The 19,962-nt window shown below is 34.7% G+C and overlaps 1 protein-coding gene across 1 annotated transcript in view; it reads right to left on the reverse strand.

Annotated features, from left to right (window-relative positions):
• The window catches only part of man2a1 (mannosidase, alpha, class 2A, member 1), a 90,033-nt gene extending 74,998 nt beyond the window's left edge, over window positions 1-15,035 (reverse strand). The window contains exons 1-3 of the mRNA XM_048189979.1: window positions 14,570-15,035; window positions 11,606-11,863; window positions 6,285-6,429 (exon numbers count right to left, since the gene is read on the reverse strand). Of these exons, the coding sequence (XP_048045936.1) occupies window positions 6,285-6,429; window positions 11,606-11,863; window positions 14,570-14,695 (529 nt within the window). The 5' untranslated portion in view covers window positions 14,696-15,035. The remainder of the gene's footprint in view (window positions 1-6,284; window positions 6,430-11,605; window positions 11,864-14,569) is intronic.
• Window positions 15,036-19,962: the final 4,927 nt, after the last annotated feature.

Raw genomic sequence — 19,962 nt, forward strand, 5'->3', positions numbered from 1 at the left:
GGTACATCAATTCTCGTTTATCAGAGCTATTGAAATACCTTGAAAACACAGAATGGCAAGTCTATTCAGTTGATCTAAAGGAATATTCAGAGAACAGCATTATCTTTCATCACCACAAGAAATAATTTCTACAATTCCTAGCTATTTTTAAGCTAAAAATCACAGTTTTAGTAAGGCACTTACAATGGACAAACATGGAACCAGCCAATAAAAAAAACAGAGACCGCCTTTTTTCCCCTTTTTTTTTTAAGTATAGCTGTGTAAATATTAGACTTATCGACCTTTCATGTGTAAAATGATATAGTGTATTTGAACGTCCTGTCATAGCAACTTTCTCACAATAAGCACAAGGATACCAGAAAGGGACGTGATGTAACTATGACCCCGTTTACACCTGGAATCAATATCTGTCTCAGGTGATCCAATCACAACTGGTCAAACAGGGTCCATATGTTTCCTAACACCGTGATAGTCATAAGTGCATGTGACCACATCACATTTGTAGTGTAAAAGCTATCTGTCCTGATAGCAGTGAGGGACCGCTACTCATCTGTCAATCATCCACTATGCTGAAGAGAGGTTTAAAACTTACTAAATCGAAACATACATTTATATACAGTACATGCATAAGATTTCACTGAACTTCTTCAGTATGTCTGACATCAACATGCAGAGACATAAAAGTTTAGAGTAAATCAATGGAGAATTGTACTAGGAATATCTCATTTGTGCTTAGATTAAAAATCAAGCATATTTGGGTTGAAACAGTTGAAACAGTGAAACAATTAAAACAAAATGGCACACATTTTTTTTTATTTTTTTCAGCGCTTTACTGTGGTTGATGTATACAGTCATGAAACTAAAGACCCTCTCCTCGAAATCCGAATGGTCACAAGAGATTTGAAACTTGATACTACCAGGTGTCTCGTCTGGCTACCTGTGATCAGACCTCACAAGACGGATCTTAACACCAGGTGTAAATCAGTTTTACACATAGCAAATTCCACACACAGGAATTTTGTCGGTAATACAAAATCAGACGTTCATCCACCTGGAAAACTATTCTCACCTCAAAAAGGACAATTTAGTCAACTATAGATATAGTCTTGTGATAGTGTAAAAAAAAAAAAAAAACTCTGAAATACCATCCCACTTTATTTGCATGACTCAAACAAGAACTGAACACACCAGTAATAATCAAAACATGTTTATATCTGAAAGCACACATCCTCAGTAGCACTAGGACTAGGCAGTATGGCCAAAAATATTTTCACATATTTTTACATATTATTATAAATATGTGTCACAACATTCATTTCATATCATTAATGGGAAAGAAGAGCAATCAACGTTTATTGGACCTTATAAATGTAAAAAATAACTTGTTTGTTTACCAGTAAACTCCACAAGAGAAAGTTACCTTTTAATTTAGGGCCCCATGAAATTTGTTTTATTTTTTCACCAAATTTTGTTTTACTTTTTTTTTCTGGGTTCTGATTTTTATGATTTAATACAAATTCAACATCAAATTGATGCCTAATGAAATTAATTAAAGACAATTTACTCACACTGCATTTAATAATGTAATCAAATGAAATTAGAACAATTAATTTACAACAAAATTGCATTTTTTCTGTCGCATAAGGTGCTGCGCAACATATCTTGAACACAATATAAATTAACTATATCTTGGTTGTATGATATTCCTTAAAAAAATAACAATAACAATAATAATTCTTTGAGAAGTACTATGAAATAAAATAATATTTCTGTCATAATTTCTTCAAGTTAAATCAAACTTTTATTTTGGCAGGTTGTAGATGATTTTTGAGTTTATTTTGTATTTGACGATAGTTTTTTTCTCAAATAAAATGGTGAAATGCTTGTGAAGTGACTGTGAGCAGCTCTAGAGATGAAGTTCATGTGTTCAGTGAAATGACAGATGCTGAAGAGTCATGCGTGCTTGAGTATGTGTAGACGAAACTGCACTGCTCATTCACACAGACACACAAAGAACATGCAATATGCACTTCTAGATATAGGCTGAATATTGAAAATTACTATATTTTGTGGATTTATTTTTTTTTTCAGATAGATATAGTTATCAGTTTATACTTCGGGGCTGTTGAATGCTTGAATTTGATTGGTTGACGAACGTTCTAAGGTGTGCAATTATTTTCAGGGAAATCCACGGCCAAATTAGCTCCAGGCAGGTCTTGACCGCATTACAGTTCCATATCACTTTGCCAAATGATTTCAGTTATTTCAAAGGTCCTTACAGCCTACAACAGCAAAAGAACCAAAACCCACAACGACAATGACCAATCAAATAAATATGGGAAACAAATAGGATAAAAACAACAAATTATTTCCATGTTTTTTGCCACCAAATTACGTTTTATTATGTATGAAAAGCACATAAGCTGCTGCAGTGCGTGTGACGTGAATTTCGTCATCAGAAGAGTATGCACGTATTGTTTTTTTTTTAAGATTTATTTTTGGCGTTTTGCCTTTATTATGATAGGACAGTGATTAGACAGGAAGCGAAGTGGGAGAGAGAGAGAGGGGGATGGGATCGGGAAAGAACCACGAGCTGGGACTCGCCCGAAGCGCATTGGCACTACATGTTGGCGAGCTGCCCATGAGGCCATCGGCGCCGTCGTATCTACATATTGTATGCGCATCGCCGAATTTTTGTACCTTTGTACTTTATACGCGCAGGTCGCACATACGCATTTAACTTATTTTTTAAGTAATTAGTTTATCCACAAGGTGGCAACTGTGCCCTGGGAGAGACAATTTAAGACAATTTAAGCCTATATTGACGACAGATTGTGCAAAGAGGTTAGAAAGTACCCTTATTTCAGAGGTGTAAAGTAATTGAGTAAATGTAATTAGTTACTGTACTTAAGTATCTTTTTGGCTAATTTTGTAGTTGTACTGAGTATCAAAGATATTAGCAACTTTTATTCTCTACAGTGTAAAAAATGATTTTATGGTGAAGTAAATACTACAGAAAAAACAAATGTAATAACAAAAAGTTAGTTCAGGCAAGAATTTAAAAAACTAAGTAAATTCTATATTAGTACTCAATTTAAGCTTGTAGAAATTAAAACATAAATATCAACATTATAAAATTAAGTAAAACTATTCTGATTCTGATCTGTTCCCATCATGCACTGGGCCTTGAATAATTAATGAGGTCGATTTTTCACTGTTTTCCAGCTGTACTTACACTGTTTTATCATCACTTTTGTGGTTATGTTTAGTAACTTGCCATTTTGTGACATTTGGAGTTCATTTTCTACTCAAAATGGTACATTCACACTAAAAAAACGATCCATTGAATGTTACTGTCATTGTGTATCGTGTACCAATTGAGGTCTCTGTGTTCAGGTGCAACATTATAATTCTGAAATGTAGATATGATGTCTACATAATATTAATTGTATTATTTACTTAGATGTTTCTAAGTAAAGCATACACTTTAAAAGTATATCGTTTGAGTAAAATGTATTGCAAAGGAAACTTCAACTAAGTAGAAATTGTTCGACCTGTTAAAGGTGCCCTAGAACCCCTTTTCAAAAGATGTAATATAAGTCTAAGGTGTCCCCTGAACGTGTCTGTGAAGTTTCAGCTCAAAATACCCCATACATTTTATTTAATGAATTTTTTATCTGCCTATTTTGAGCCATAATTACATATGCACCGATTAAGCGCACGGCCCCTTTAAATCTCCCGCTCCCCGCCCCCGCGAGCTCTCGACAGCATTAAAAAGCAAACACAAAGTTCACAAAGCTAATATAACCTCAAAATGGATCTTTACAAAGTGTTGGTCATGCATACATTGATATTAGTATTTATCAGTATAGTATTTATTTGGATGTTTACATTTGATTCTGAATGAGTTTGATAGTGCTCTGTGGCTAAAGCTAACATTACACACTGTTGGAGAGATTTATAAAGAATGAAGTTGTGTTTATGCATTATACAGACTGCAAGTGTCTCCGTGAATACAGTAAGAAACAATGGTAACTTTAACCACATTTAACAGTACATTAGCAACAATGCTAATGAAACATTTAGGAAGACAATTTACAAATATCACTGAAAATATCATGTTATCATGGATCATGTCAGTTATTATTGCTCCATCTGTCATTTTTCGCTATTGTTCTTGCTCACTAACCTAGTCTGATGATTCTGATGTGCACATCCAGACGTTAATACTGGCTGCCCTTGTCTAATGCCTAGAATATGAGCTGGCATATGCAAATATTGGGGGCGTACACCCCGACTGTTACGTAACAGTCGGTGTTATGTTTAGATTCGCCTGTTCTTCGGAGGTCTTTTAAACAAATGAGATTTATATAAGAAGGAGGAAACAATGGAGTTTGAGACTCAATGTATGTCATTTCCATGTACTGAACTCTTGTTATTCATCTATGCTAAGGTAAATTCAATTTTTAATTCGATGGCACCTTTAAAATGACTTGTTTTCTTTGCTAATTTTACTTAACTTAGTTAAGTAGAGTTTACTTAATTCCATGTGTAAGTTGACTTAAATATGTGTGCAAAAGTAAATTTTACATATTGTTTTTTTTTTTCAGTGATGGACTCTTATATAAAAAAGCAATAAATCATAATATATTTATAAGCCTTACTTAAGCAAAATTTACAAACAAAGAGTCAATAAAATTTACTGGTAATTCCCAAGTAAACTTAACTTAAACATTTCTAATTAAAGCTACTTATAATTATGTTTAGGCTTTACTTGGCAAATGTTTGTAACTTTACTAGCCTTTTCTGAGTGAAAATTGTTTCCAAGCTTTTATCAAGTAAATCCTACTTCAAATTTTTTCAGTGTACTTGACTACATTTTTGAGCAAGTAAATGTAGTTTTTACTCCACTACATTTGTGATGAGTAATGCAATTACAAAAATTATATTTTTCATGGCACCTAACATTTTCTGCAGCTGATATGAAGAAGTGATATCGCCATCTAAGGGCATTGAAGGTACTATATCTTGTGCGTTTTGCATTCACTCCCCCAAAACTTGTCAACAAGGATACTTTACGTAAATCTGAGTGCATTAGCAGGTAGTTCATCGCAAGTGTTTTATTTATTAGATGAAGAATTGACTGCAGTTGGTGATGAGGATCAAACCAGCACATACAGTATACTTTGAATATTTAATTTTACTTACCATTGCTTAATTTATCCGCTATATTGACAAGATCGTATTGAAGGATAATGGTTTACTTTTGGCCTTTCTGTGCACTTGAGCTCAACTGAGACGTGAGAGTTTGTAGACGTTTAAAAGGTTGTTGTGTCGATCTTGATTTATTGCAACATTCAGTTTTATTTTGATTTTAGAAAATAAACTTGATAAACTTGAACTTTTTACATACATGCTGGGTATGATTAATGGTATATGATTTTATCATCTCATACATCTATTTTGTAACTATTTGAAGTGTAACCATAATCAGATATTGTCATTAAACTCTAATTACAAATGATGTGCAACTAGTTTTGATTTGGTATTAACATTAATGTGCTCTCTATTGCAATACAACATCGTCACACTATAGCAAAGCTCTCCCACATATTTTGTTATTATAACTGCGCTTATTTCTGTCGTTGGTATAAGTTGCAGTGGGTGGTAATAGACAAGAAATGTACAGTTTTCTACCATCTTGCTGATAACGTTTCTTTAGTCATTCAGCAACCCTACAGCCTGAACCCCTGTAGGCAGACCACCCTTACAATGAACTGCACTAGTACAGCATTTATTAATCTGTGTTAATGTTAATTTCAACATTTACTAATACATTATTAAAATCTTGATGCCTGCCTGTTTGATTTCCTAGTTAATCTCCTTGGTTCTTAATTAGTTTACACCTGTTCCCATAATTATCATAATTATCTGTGTATTCAGTTCATTGTTCAGTGTCATCTATGTTATGTCATTGTGTTTCTCCTGTGTATTGTGTGGATTATTAGTCATTTCCTGAGCCGTACATTTATTACAGAACCTGATCCTGACAACTAGTTTGTGCACAATTACTCAACTAGTCAGTTACTCATACACATCCCTGAATTTAACCCATACTCGTGTCTGCAGCCAATCGAATTTCAGCCGTCAATCACAAACATCTGTAATATTCCTCAAATACAAACATCAGACCAAAGCACCTGAGATAAACACATCTGTGTACTAAACGGTGATTCTCACTGACTACAAACACATGACAATGGTCAACAAACTTTATGACTCACCAGGGTCATTATGTGAATGGGGCACAACAAAGACTTGGAGTGGCTCAGCGTCCCATTCATCAGCCTGATAAGAGATATCAAAGCCTTGTTTCCATACTCCACCATCAGGGTTATCAAAGCTGAGCAAATCATAAACATCCAGCATCTGAAATAAAGCAGGAGAGAACATCATTTTACTGGACTGTCAGTCAGTTCATAATACTGGACATGTACATCAATATTTATTAGTTATGAAAGTGTATCATATGAAAGGGTATCAAATGAATTTACAATTATGAGAACAAAAGCACTTTTTGGATGGTAATATTTTTCTCAGGATGACGTCTGTGAAGATCTGCATTGCTTCAATGTGATGAAATGTTCAAATGTCAATTAATTGAAAGGTGGAAAAGGAAGTCATTTTATTCTATTTTACACAAAATTCTATTTAAATCATACGGAACCCCACACATGATATGCAGGAAAAAAATAGTAGGCTAAATCGTGCGCATGATTTACTAATTCGTTCCCTCGAATTGCTAAATCGAATTGCTAAATCAAGGGAAGGAATTAGTGAATCGTGTGTGCACAATTGAGCAAATCAAGGGAACAAAATAGCAAATCATGCGCAAGATTTTAGGGGTCGACCGATATGGGTTTTTCAGGGCCGATGCCGACACTGATAATTACAGATCAAGTAGACAGATAACCGATATGTTGAACCGATATGTCTGGTGTAAAAATTAAAATGAATGTCAAAATTAAGAATAACAAGGCTCTGACAAAAACTTTCGGTAACACTTTACTTGAAGGGGTGTGCATAAGACTGACATGACACCTTCATAATCATGACATGACACATGTCATGAATATGAAGGAGGTTTTATGAATGTTTATGACAACTGTCATTAAGTGTCATTCGCTCAGTTATGTCATTTTTAATGCAAAGATGACATTGTTTGAGATGTCCGAGTTATGACAACTTGACATAAACCAATACATCATAACCTGTCAGTGTCTTTGTCATGACAACTTGACATCATTTAGCTTTATGGGTTAAAATTACATTAAACTGTCATGTGGTTGGTTTTGACATTGGCTGTCATGAGGCCATTATAATAGTGTCATAAATATGTATCTTGAGCTCAATTACAGTGGTACAAATTGAACTTGTCATTAAAATGTCATTAAGTGACAATACTCTGACAAATAAGTAAACTATAAACTATTTTTCATTTCATGTTTTTTTTGTTTCCTCCAACAGAAGGTCAGATAATAGACAATTTCAAATTTCTTAAAAAAGATGACACTGTTATAAAATAATGGTAACACTTTATTTTAGGGTCTTTTAACTAGTTGCTTATTTCTATTAGCATTCATATGGCTAAAATATTGGCTGTTTATTAGTACTTATAAAGCACATATTAATGCCTTATTCTGCATGATCTTTTCTACATTCTTAATCCTACCCAATACCTAAACCTAACAATTAACTATAATAAGCAGTAAATTAAGAGTTTATTGAGGGAAAAGTCATAGTTAATCGTTTATATATGTGTTCCCTATACTGAAATGTTACCAAAATAATGTAATGTAATGTTAAGCCATAAAGCTAAGTAGTTTTTTAAGTTTGATAATTAATCTGCTATGTCATGTTTATGACAGGTTATGTTTTGCTAATGTCAAGTTGTCATGACAAAGACACTGACAGGTTATGATGTATTGGTTTATGTCAAGTTGTCGTAACAAAGACATCTCAAACAATGTCATCTTTGCATTAAAAATGACATAATTGAGTGAATGACACTTAATGACAGTTGTCATAAACATGCATAAAACCTCCTTCATATTCATGACACGTGTCATGTCAAGATTATGAAGGTGTCATGTCAGTCTTATGCACACCCCTTCAAGTAAAGTGTTACCAAACTTTCTTTAAACATATCTTTAATTTGAGGGAACCAAACAGTAAATTATGTGTACGATTTATAAATAGAGGGAACGGAATAGTAAATCATCTGGACGATTTAGTAAATCAAGAAAATGAATTAGTAAATCGTGCACAAGAATTACTTTTTTTCTTGTATGTCCTGATGACATTCCTTAAACTTTACAGTGTGAATGTGGCCATAGTTTAATTCAGCTCTCTATTCTCTGAAGCAAAAAAAGAAACTGATTTTCTTTTAAGTAATTCCTGCATGTACACCCAAAGATTTGGACAGGAATTAAACTGAGTTGACAAGCACCACCACACAACTCTAGTGTTTGGTCATTCGAAAATGTTTGGTCATTCAGCAGTGATTTTTTTTCCTGACAGGAGAAAAAACACCAATATATTCAGTTGCACCTGTAAATGCTTATATTACATCACGTCCCCATGTAAAACTATTAACAATGTAATAGGGTTAAGGGAAAAATGCAAGCCACAAACAAACACACATGCAAAAATATGCAAAAACTAGTCTGGAAGAGTGACAGTTCAGGCACTGAAATATTTCTCAATCTTCAAAGAACAGCCAGTGGGGTCTCCGGAAAATGAATCTCTCTGACTTTGATTTATTCATGTTTACTGAACCATCGTTCATGAAAAAAAATCTTTATTAAGTATACTGTGCAGAAAAAATAGCAAAACCGTTTTGCACCTTTAAAATTGATAAAGAGTCTCTTCCTGATTCATGATAGTATCACAACATATAAAACACGTGATAACTTGTGAACACCCTTAAATTTTCAGTTAAAGTAGTTAACCCATATGCTTAGTGTGGTTTTATTGTGTACAGTATGTCTTACAAAAAGATGATCATATTGAGGTTTTAGTTATAATGTCAACTTCCTTATCCCTCATTAAAGGGTTAGTTCACCCAACAATGAAATTTCTGTCATTAAAGGTGCCCTAGATTCAAAATTTGAATTTACCTCGGCATAGTTGAATAACAAGATTTCAGTACATGGAAAAGACATACACTGAGTTTCAAACTCCATTGCTTTATCTTTCTTATGTAAATCTCATTTGTTTAAAAGACTTCCAGAAAACACGCGGATCTCAACATAACACCGACTGTTACGTAACTAAAAATGGCAGATGGAGCAATAATAACTGACATGATCCATGATAGCATGATATTTTTAGTGATATTTGTAAATTGTCTTTCTAAATGTTTCGTTAGCATGTTGCTAATGTACTGTTAAATGAGGTTAAAGTTACCATTGTTTCTTACTGAATTCACGGAGACAAGAGTCGTCGCTATTTTCATTTTTAAACACTTGCAGTCTATATAATTCATAAACACAACTCCATTCTTTATAAATCTCTCCAACAGTGTAGCATTAGCCGTTAGCCACGGAGCACAGCCTCAAACTCATAGAGAATCAAATATAAACATCAAAATAAATACTTTACTCACATAATTCGAAGCATGCATACAGCATGCATGATGAACATCTTGTAAAGATCCATTTGAGGGATATATATGCTGTGTGAACTTTGTAAATGCGCTGTAATATAATTGAGAGCTCGTGTGGCAGGGAGCACGTGAATTAAAGGGGCGGCGCGCTGAAAAAATCAGTGCATAGTTAATGATGCCCCAAAATAGGCAGTTAAAAAAATTAATTAAAAAAAATCTATGGGGTATTTTGACCTGAAACTTCACAGACACATTCAGGGGACACCTTAGACTTATATTACATCTTGTGAAAAAGCATTCTTGAGCACCTTTAATAACTCATCCTCATGTCGTTCCACACCCGTAAGACCTTTGTTCATCTTCAGAACACAAATTAAGATATTTTTGATAAAATCCGATGGCTCAGTGAGGCGTCCATTGACAGCAAGACAATTAACACTTTCTACACTGTAGTCACATAAACTGTTTTAAATACGTCTTTAGTAGCTTTCTGGGCATTTGAAAGTCTTAATTGTCTTGCTGTCAATGCAGGCCTCACTGAGCCATTGGATTTCATCAAAAATATCTTAATTTGTGTTCTGAAGATGAACGAAGGTCTTATTGGTGTGGAATAACATGGGGGTGAGTAATTAATGACAGAAATTTTTGGGTGAACTAACCCTTTAATTACTTGCCATCAGAATGAGTTTTATTTCAGATGGTTCATGCAAATGTTATTTACAGTCAGTTATAAAAAGCTAGTTTATTTTTGCTTAAAGCTGCAGTCCATGATTTTTGGCCCTCTAGCGGTTAATAAATAGAACTGCACGCGTCTTGCAGAAGAACATTGTAGCCGGAGCTACTTTTCTCCGTGTATGTCTATGGCGGCGGGTCCTACCATCCGGTCTGAAATAGTCTGAATATAAACACTTATTATAAGTGTACCATAACGATTCAGGGTAAGACAAAAACACGGTTTGGAAAATTGATTCATTTTGTACAGTCTCATTATATAATTTTTGTAAATTTTGAACTCAAAAAAAGTTGCGGACAGCAGCTTTAAAATGTAATAATTATTATTAAAAATTGTTGTAACTTTTTTTTTTTTTTTTTTAGGAGAAAGTATGAATATGTAAACTATTTACATTAACATTCAATGGTTTGGGGTTGTTAAGATTTTTTTTAAGAAGTTTTTCAAAGAAGTCACTTATGCTCACCAAGGCTGCACTTGTATTGTCTGGAAAATCCAGCCTCACCACTGTACCAGCGGATGAGTCTGGTCGGCCATTGAATCAATTTGATTTCTAGGGCGGAGCAAATCTGAGCAAACAGGAAGCGGAGTAAACCAATCAGAGAAGGGCGGATATGACGTTAGCAAAGTGACAAGAGAGTCAAAAGCGGAAAGTAAATAATGAATGTGTTTTTGGTCATTTAAAACTGAATTCACGGCTGAATAGAACAAACTCTCGGGTCTCCTGTGCGCAATCTTTGTTGATATTGAAGAGACTTTCGCCGCACTAGAGTGACACTGTTTGCGTCACTGAAATAAACTAATCTGATTGCACGGTACGGTTTGGAGTTGACTCGAATCGCGACGGAGGGCGGACTGACCAGACCGATATATCTTGTAGAAGATATATCAGTCTGGCCTTGCCAGGCAAGCACTTGTATGATTACAAATACAGTAAAAACAGTAATATTGTGATATATTATTAAAATTTAACATAACTGTTTTCTATTTGAATATATTTTAAAATGTAATTCATTCCTGTCATGACAAAGCTGAATTTTCAAGTATCATTTTTGTGTTGGAGCCAGGCAAAATATTGGGCAGATAGAAATCAGGGCAGGTAGAAATATAAACCTCTGGCCTGACTGGGCAAGTAGAAGAAATCCTTAGGTTCTGAGCCCTGACAATAATCCATTGGTCCACTTATCTTAACCCTTCTCCCTCTATACCTGTACTCCATCCGCTGCCTTGGAGTATGTCCGTGCTGCAAACTGGCAGTCCTCTGAGTGGATGGGGAGCAGCGCAGGAGCAGGGGGCAGCAATTCCAGGTTCCCCTGACTCATGTTCCCTTCAGGAAACATTTTCCCATCTTTCACAGTTTCTCTCAGGTTAATTACAGAGTCCCTGATGTTGGCAATGATCTCATTGTTCTCTGCAAGCAGTCTTTCTAAGTGGTCTATTTTGTCCTGCAGAATACCAAGCTGGCCCTGTAAAAGAGAGAAAAATGGTGAGTTTTAACACTGTTTTGGACAGGATCACGCAGCCCTTCAGCACAAAATTCAGACAATGACGTAACTGAACACATTACAACGTAACATAAACGCAAATAACCATAGTGCATTGCAGACTTTGTTTACGAGCCTTACGGGTTTTGATAATAAATTTTAACATCCAAAGTAATTTAACACTGCATCTGGCCTGCAAATTTTCCAGATCAGGCACAAGCACCGTGTTTGTGAAAAAGGAAGAGATTCAAATTTACAACATTCGATTCAAACTCTCCAACTTTCAGCTGTGGCTCTCAAAAGTCATTCAAATGAGGTGTTTGAATATTTGTCACACCACTGTACATCAACGACAAAGAAGATAATTGCTACACCTTAAAAAAAATCTCAGGTGATTCACATTTGCAGCTGCCACAGTTTTAAGCGTAGGTTTAGGGTTAGTCTACTGGATTTCAAATAAACAATGCAATTGCAAATCCTACAGGACTTGTTTGTGAATTAGGGTTAGCAGAAACAACTCAAACATCACTGGTTAATATCGGCTGTCAATTTTAACCCTCTGCACACATCAGAGATATGCTCCAACATAGCATTGTTGTTTCTGAAAAACACAAAACATACATTTTAAAAAATCCAAATAGACAACTGGCAGTTTACTAGGGTTAGGCAAAATTGAGAACTTTAGAATTGACTCTCTTTCGATTCATGAGTTCAACAGAAGTGGTCACACCCACAGGAAGTTGAATTGGAAGATCATTTACAGCACCTCTGAGTAAAGACAGTGGCTGCGTCCAACATACTCTCTTGAGTAGGTACTTATTTTGAATAAGTAATTACTTCACAACTGCCAAAAAAGTATGTTCATGTGACCTACCAGCATCAGCATCACTTTACTGTCACTCACAAATCCTCTCCCGTAGCCTGGTGAGATAGTAAAGTGTCCATCGTATGCACACTTCAAAATCTCACCGGAAGTAGTATGTCATCTGGGTTTATTTTTGCCTACTCTTTTATGAGTGCTGTGAATATTCTTCTTTTGTTGCATACTGTTTTTCACCTAATATATAGTAGGGAAGTATGTGATTTCAGATGCAGCCAATGTAGCTGATTGGTTTAATTGCACATTTCAACAACAGTACTTCCAATACTACATTTTTTCTGTTGACATGGCCTCAGAGTAAACACGTCATCAGAGAAGAGATGTAGTAACAAGAGGGATGGGAAGTTATTTTAATTAAAGATTACAAGTCCACATGAATTTAACAAAAATAATGATGCGGGTAAATGAACGGATAAATTATTTATAATAAATACGGCAATATTCCATAAAAAATACTTGATTGTTGATATATGTTGATTGTAATTATACATATAATCAGACATTTTTTATATATTTTCTAGTGGATGCAGGACACTATAGTTCATTTATGCAAGTGAGGATAGTAAAATAAAGTAAACTGTGACATATTATACCCAAAAATTCTTCATACAGTGGACTACCTGTAAAAATGATAAAAAATTTGGAACCAAAAATTATTCAGACACTTTGACCTGACCATGGTTTTTTTTCTAACACATTTTAACTCTGAGATCTTGTCATATTTTATAACCATTTAATGAATAAAATGTTCAAGGTGTCTGAATAAATTTTGGTTTGATTTTATATATATATATATATATATATATATATATATATATATATATATATATATATATATATATATATATAGGGGTGTAACGATACATCGATATGGATCGATGCATTATCTATTTAAGCATTTTTACACAAGTGCCTAAAACTCTTCACAGTACTGAATCTTTGCAGGTCGGTTTCTTCAAGCGTCTACGGTTCTTCTGGATTTAGTTTGTCTCGGTTTCATCTGTTTCGTAATGTAATCACAGATGGATTTGATAATGGTGAGATCAGATCGCCGTGTGGAGCACCAGCTGTCATCACACTCCTTGTGTATTCAAAAATCTCACTGGATTATTAAAATTAATGGCAAAATGAATGTTGGAAATCTGAACTGATATTTCCTACTGACACACTATAGCAACAGATATAAATAACTGCCTTAAAACCTTTTTTGATGAGGTGAAAATACAGACGTGCCTAAGACTTTTGCACAGTAGTGTATATATGCACAATATGTTATCCAAATACCTAACATATATAGGACCAAATATGGAAGTTAAAAACAAAGCAGGTTTTAAAAACAAATTCAGCAGGAAACACTGTGTGCAGACTAGATAAGCAGCTCGGTAGGATTGTGAAACAACGTACTATATAAACGCAGGAGACTAAGAGGAAATGACCTTTGAGTTCAGTTCACTGTCCAAATCGAAACAGAATCTCTCTTTTAATTCGCTTTCTGAATTGTTTAAGGCAGTATTGAGCTTCTAAATTATTTAATTAAAATAACACGATAAAAGTATTTGAGAAAAACAGGAAATGCGGGCTTGACTTACTCACACAGCCATCTTTGTGGCAGTGTATTATTTTAAAAGTGTAATGTCACTTGGAAAGAAGCAAACTATCAATTCAAACTACTAAGTGTCTTTTATCCACCACACCATCGAGTTAATATTATAAGTCCAGTAGCTTCAACACAGAAACACATCTGCTGACAGCACTCTTTATATAACACAATGTATCGATAAGGATAAGACAGCGCATGGAGTACTTACGTTTTGAACTCTCTCTCCATTTGGGTTTTTGCTATAATCTAAGTGATCCAACATCAGGTACAAGGAAAATACCACCACACAGAATATGGCACTGCCAAAAACTGTGAACTGTCTGCTGAGCTTCATTTCTCGTACGAGTCCTGTACATTCACATGAAAGGCAAACTTTTACAGGCTTGTGTCTTGAAAACGGTGGTCCCGTAGGTGACAGAAGGCAGAAGTGAAAAAGAAAGGTCTTTTCGCCATGAAGAGTTGCACGGACGGGGACACCTTCTCTGTCTGACGGCGGGGGAATGTCGCGTTATGTATCCACGGACTACTATCCACTGCGATATGTCTTCAAAGTTTTGACGATGCGGAAGAGTTTGTGTGATTCAGCAGATTGTGATGGTCAAACAGGCAAAGGAAAAGCGCGAACCCTGCCCCCTTCCTGCGCTTACTGTGCTACAGTACTGACAGAGGAAAAGTGAGTGTGGAGTTGCGCCGCCTAACGAGAGAACACATCACTCATACACACACACACACACTCAGGCGAGCCCATGTATTTCAGTCAAATTTCTGTTGAAACTGACTGGAGAGGCCCAGAGATCTCGAATTTTTTGTGTAAGAATAAATGTAAAAAAATCCCCTCCTCCTCCACATAATTGTATCATTTTCCTCAGCCCCATTTGACAGCTTTTGATAATTCATAACCTGCTACATATCTATAGAAATGTGCTTTTGGTTGTTTTAATGTAAAAATAGTGAGTTTAGGTTAACTAAATGTTTATTTATTGTTATTGTATTATATTTTATGACAGTTAAAATGTATTGACAGTTAAAATATGACTTCATAAATTCTTAGATAATCAGGTAAATTGTTTAAATACTGTGTAACATGTTTCCTCCAATCGTTATGTTTTGTTATGTTCTTTATAGGATTAATATGGTTAATGTGAAAATATGTAGTTTATGATAACTAAACTTTTTTTATTGGTATTGTATTATATTTTATGCCAGTTAAAATATATTGACTTTTATTACAGTTTTTTACGATTGCTTAAGCACGATTTTAAAAATTCAATTCAATTCAATTCACATTTATTTGTATAGTGCTTTTCATGATACATTTCATTTCAAAGCAGCTTTACAGAGAATGCATGTCAACATCACAATTTAAAGAATGCAGTTAGCAAATAATGTAATAATTTAGGCAATTAATTTACAATCACCGTTAGCAGTTTAACTGAAGGTAGAAGCAATGAGCTCCTGGAAAAATGAATTTCATTAACAATTATTAGGATATAGAAATTGGGCAATGTGCATGTTGATCCAGATGATTGCGTCTTCTGAAGTCCTCGCAGGAGTTGGCGACGTCTCTTCATAGGTGTTGGTCATCTGAGGTCTTCTTAAGAGGCTGGATCCAAACTGAAACTGATGTCCTCTCTAGTCACCTCGGAACGGGAGAATAATTAGCGTAGCTGCTGTTCATAACATTAAGCAAAGATAGTCATGTGCAATTGATCTGGTATGAGATGCATTATGTGAATGCTATGCATTATGTGAAAAACAAGGCTCATTTTGTCAAAACACTACACACAATTTACAGATCCACACACACATTTAGCAAAACACCTCAGATCTTTTGCAAAATGAAACACTTCATTCAAAACTTTACATTAATTTAACAAAACCCAACTTTGACACCGTACACAGCAAAATCTCCAGAATTAGATCACCTCTGCTCAGAGTACATATGGTCCCTCTCTAAATAGTGTTAAAATAACACTAAAGCAGAGGTAAAGTTAATGAGATAATTAAGCAATTAATTAAGTGATGATTGTGCATTAGTGATGAACACCTGCTGTTAACAAGCAGAATCACTGAAGAAAAGAGAAACACAAGAACTACAACTGATTTCAGTCACAGCCTTTTTAATTGCTTAACTCTGCTTTAGTGTTACTTTAACACTATTTAGAGAGGGACCATATGTACTCTGAGCAGAGTTGATTTAACTCTGGGGATTTTACATTCTGATTCTGTTTGATTCATTTACACACTGCTGTGCTCAATCTTAAACACTTGTAACTTTTATACTTTTCTAATGATGTCTGGGTTTGATTTTTTCAGAGATATTGTTAGAGTAAAGTACATGAATATATTGACCAAAAAAACAAACAAACAAACAAACAAAAAACACACAAGATCAGTGCTGCACATTGATGAAAATATTTATTTCTCACCACATTGTAAAACCATTCCATACATCCATGTCTTTCCAAAGGTTGCATTTTGCACTGAAACATATCATCAGAACATATTCTAAATACAAAATATTACACGAACAAAAACATTTGTGGAGACAAAATAAAAGCATGATTTTAAATGAAAAAAAAAATTTGAAAAAAACCTAAGCATCATCTCTTGTCCTAGCTGGATCTGGCCATAGCACTTCATCCACATCACAGGCGATGTCCTCTCATGCAAGACAGCAAGGGAATAATCTTCTTGAATGGCGAATCCATCCTTGCACAGACCCTGCATCAATTAGGTCAGGTCGTCTATTGAATGAGGCATATCCTGACATAGGGCTGGAGATTGTAAACCTTCCATGCCAAAAAAAAAAAAAAAAAAAAAAAAAAAAACGTTAGGGAGGAAGGAACAGTATGGTGGTAAGTAAGGTAAGGAACAGTTTTGGACCAGAGCTGATATGGAAATTTACATTGTCCCATATGACAATGTATCTCATCTGCTTTGCATCCATTTGGGCTTCTGCTGTGATGATTTTGTGTAGTCTTTCTAAAATGTGAATATGTGGGCCGTGTTGTAAGGGCCTCAGCTGGCATGCTGGTGGAGGACCCCATTCTGCGTGATTGCAACATACATTTTGGTGTTACCACCACGCTGTCTCAGGACATTCAAAATAGCTCTGTGGCCAATGATGTTTCTCCCTCTCCTTCTTACTGCAACATTGCCTTCCATTTTGTTGAAGACACTTAAACTCATCTTTTGCCTTTTTATTGTACTTGCACCTGATTGTTGAGTTTACAGTTAAGCACCTATGTGTTTGCACACCTGACGGCCATGTTTGATCAACTGGTTTATAGGCATGGTATTTTGGAAAGCAGTGTCTTGAAATGGCAAAGAACATTATGATAGATTTCTGTGTCTAATGTAGAGAAGTGTGTTTAGTGTTGTGCAAAACAATGTGTGTAGTGTTTTGCAAAAAGCGTGCTTATAGTTGTGCAGATCTGGGCTAAGGTTTTGCCCCTTGAGTGTAGAGTTCCAGTAACTATGTGTTATTTTTAATTTTAGTGTGTAAGCAATCGTAAAAAACTGTAATGTAAAAATAGATAGTTTATGATAACTAAATGTTTATTTATTGTTATTGTATTATATTTTATGACAGTTAAAATATGACTTAATAAATTCTTAGATAATCAGGTAAATTGTTTAAATACTGTGTAACATGTTTCCTCCAACCATTAGATTTCTAATGTTTCAGGGCAGCAGTGCTGTTTTGTTACGTTCTTTATAGGATTAATAAGGTTAATGTGAAAATATGTATGATAACTAAAAGTTTATTTATTGTTATTGTATTATTTTTTATGACAGTTAAAATATATTGACTTTTGTTAATAAATTATTAGATAATCATGTAAAAAAATATATTTATATATTGTGTAAATGTTTATATATTGTGTTTCCACCAATCATTAGATTTCTTATGTTTCAGGGTGTTTGGCAGTGCTGTATTTTTCTGAAAATAATAGTAATAATAATTTCCTGGCCTAGACACATTCACTTAATATTTTATGAAGCACCAAATGTTCAATTCCTTTTCAGTTTCATACAATTAAAGGGTTAGTTCAAAATAATGAAAATAATTTATTACTCACCCTCATGTCGTTCTACACCCGTAAGACCTTATCTTCAGAACACAAATTAAGATATTTTTTATTAAATCCGATGGCTCAGCCATCAGCATTGACAGCAATGGTACTTCCTCCCTCAAGATCCATAAAGATACTAAAAACACATTTAAATCAGTTCATGTGAGTTCAGTGGTTCAACCTTAATATAATAAAGCGACGAGAATATTTTTTTGTGCGCCAAAAACCCCCCCAAAATAATGATTTTTTAACAATATCTAGTGATGGCCGATTTCAAAACACTGCTTCATGAAGCTTCGGAGCTTTACAAATCAAATCAGTAGTTCGGAGCACCAAAGTCATGTGATTTCAGCAGTTTGGAGGTTTGATATGCGATCCGAATCACTGATTCGACTCAAAAGATTCATAACGCTCCGTGTTTTGAAATCGGCCATCACTAGATATTGTTAAAAAGTCGTTATTTAGGTTTTTTTGGTGCACAAAAAATATTCTCGTCGCTTTATAATATTAAGGTAGAACCACTGAACTCACATGAACTGATTTAAATATGTTTTTAATACAATAATGGATCTTGAGAGAGGAAGTACCATTGCTGTCTATGCAGGCCTCAGTCGCTGAGTTATCGGATTTAATCAAAAATATCTTAATTTGTGTTCCTAAGATGAACGAAGGTCTTACAGGTTTGGAACGACATGAGGGTGAGTAATAAATTACATTATTTTCATTTTTGGGTGAACAAATTCTTTAAAGGTGCCCTAGAACCAGTTTTTACAAGATGTAATATAAGTCTAAGGTGTCCCCTGAATGTGTCTGTGAAGTTTCAGCTCAAAATATTTTTTAACTGCCTATTTTGGGGCATCATTAACTATGCACCGATTCAGCGTGTGTCCCCTTTAAATCGCACGAATGAATGAGCTCTTTAACTCTTTAACTCTTAAAAGAATTAAGGTGTGTTTGTGCATTATACAGACTGCAAGTGTTTAAAAATGAAAATAGTGACAGCTCTCTTGTCTCCGTGAATACAGTAAGAAACGATGGTAACTTTAACCACATTTAACAGTACATTAGCAACATGCTAACGAAACATTTAGAAAGACGATTCACAAATATTACTAAAATATCATGTAATCATGGATCATGTCAGTTATTATTGCTCCATCTGCCATTTTTCACTATTGTTCTTGCTTGCTTACCTAGTCTGATGATTCAGCTGTGCACAGATCCAGACGTTAATACTGGCTGCACTTGTCTAATGCTTTGAACATGGGCTGGCATATGCAAATATTGGGGGCGTACATATTAATGTTATGTTGAGATTTGCCTCTTTTTCTGAGGTCTGTTAAACAAATGAGATTTACAGAAGAAGGAGGAAGCAATGGAGTTTGAAACTCAATGTATGTCTTTTCCATGTACTGAACTCTTGTTATTCAACTATGCCAAGGTAAATTCAATTTTTGATTCTAGGGCACCTTTAATCCATCCTGAACTTACATACAGTTTCTGTCCAAACATTTATCCTATC

Source organism: Megalobrama amblycephala, linkage group LG4, assembly GCF_018812025.1.
Source record: "Megalobrama amblycephala isolate DHTTF-2021 linkage group LG4, ASM1881202v1, whole genome shotgun sequence".
Taxonomy (NCBI): domain Eukaryota; kingdom Metazoa; phylum Chordata; class Actinopteri; order Cypriniformes; family Xenocyprididae; genus Megalobrama; species Megalobrama amblycephala.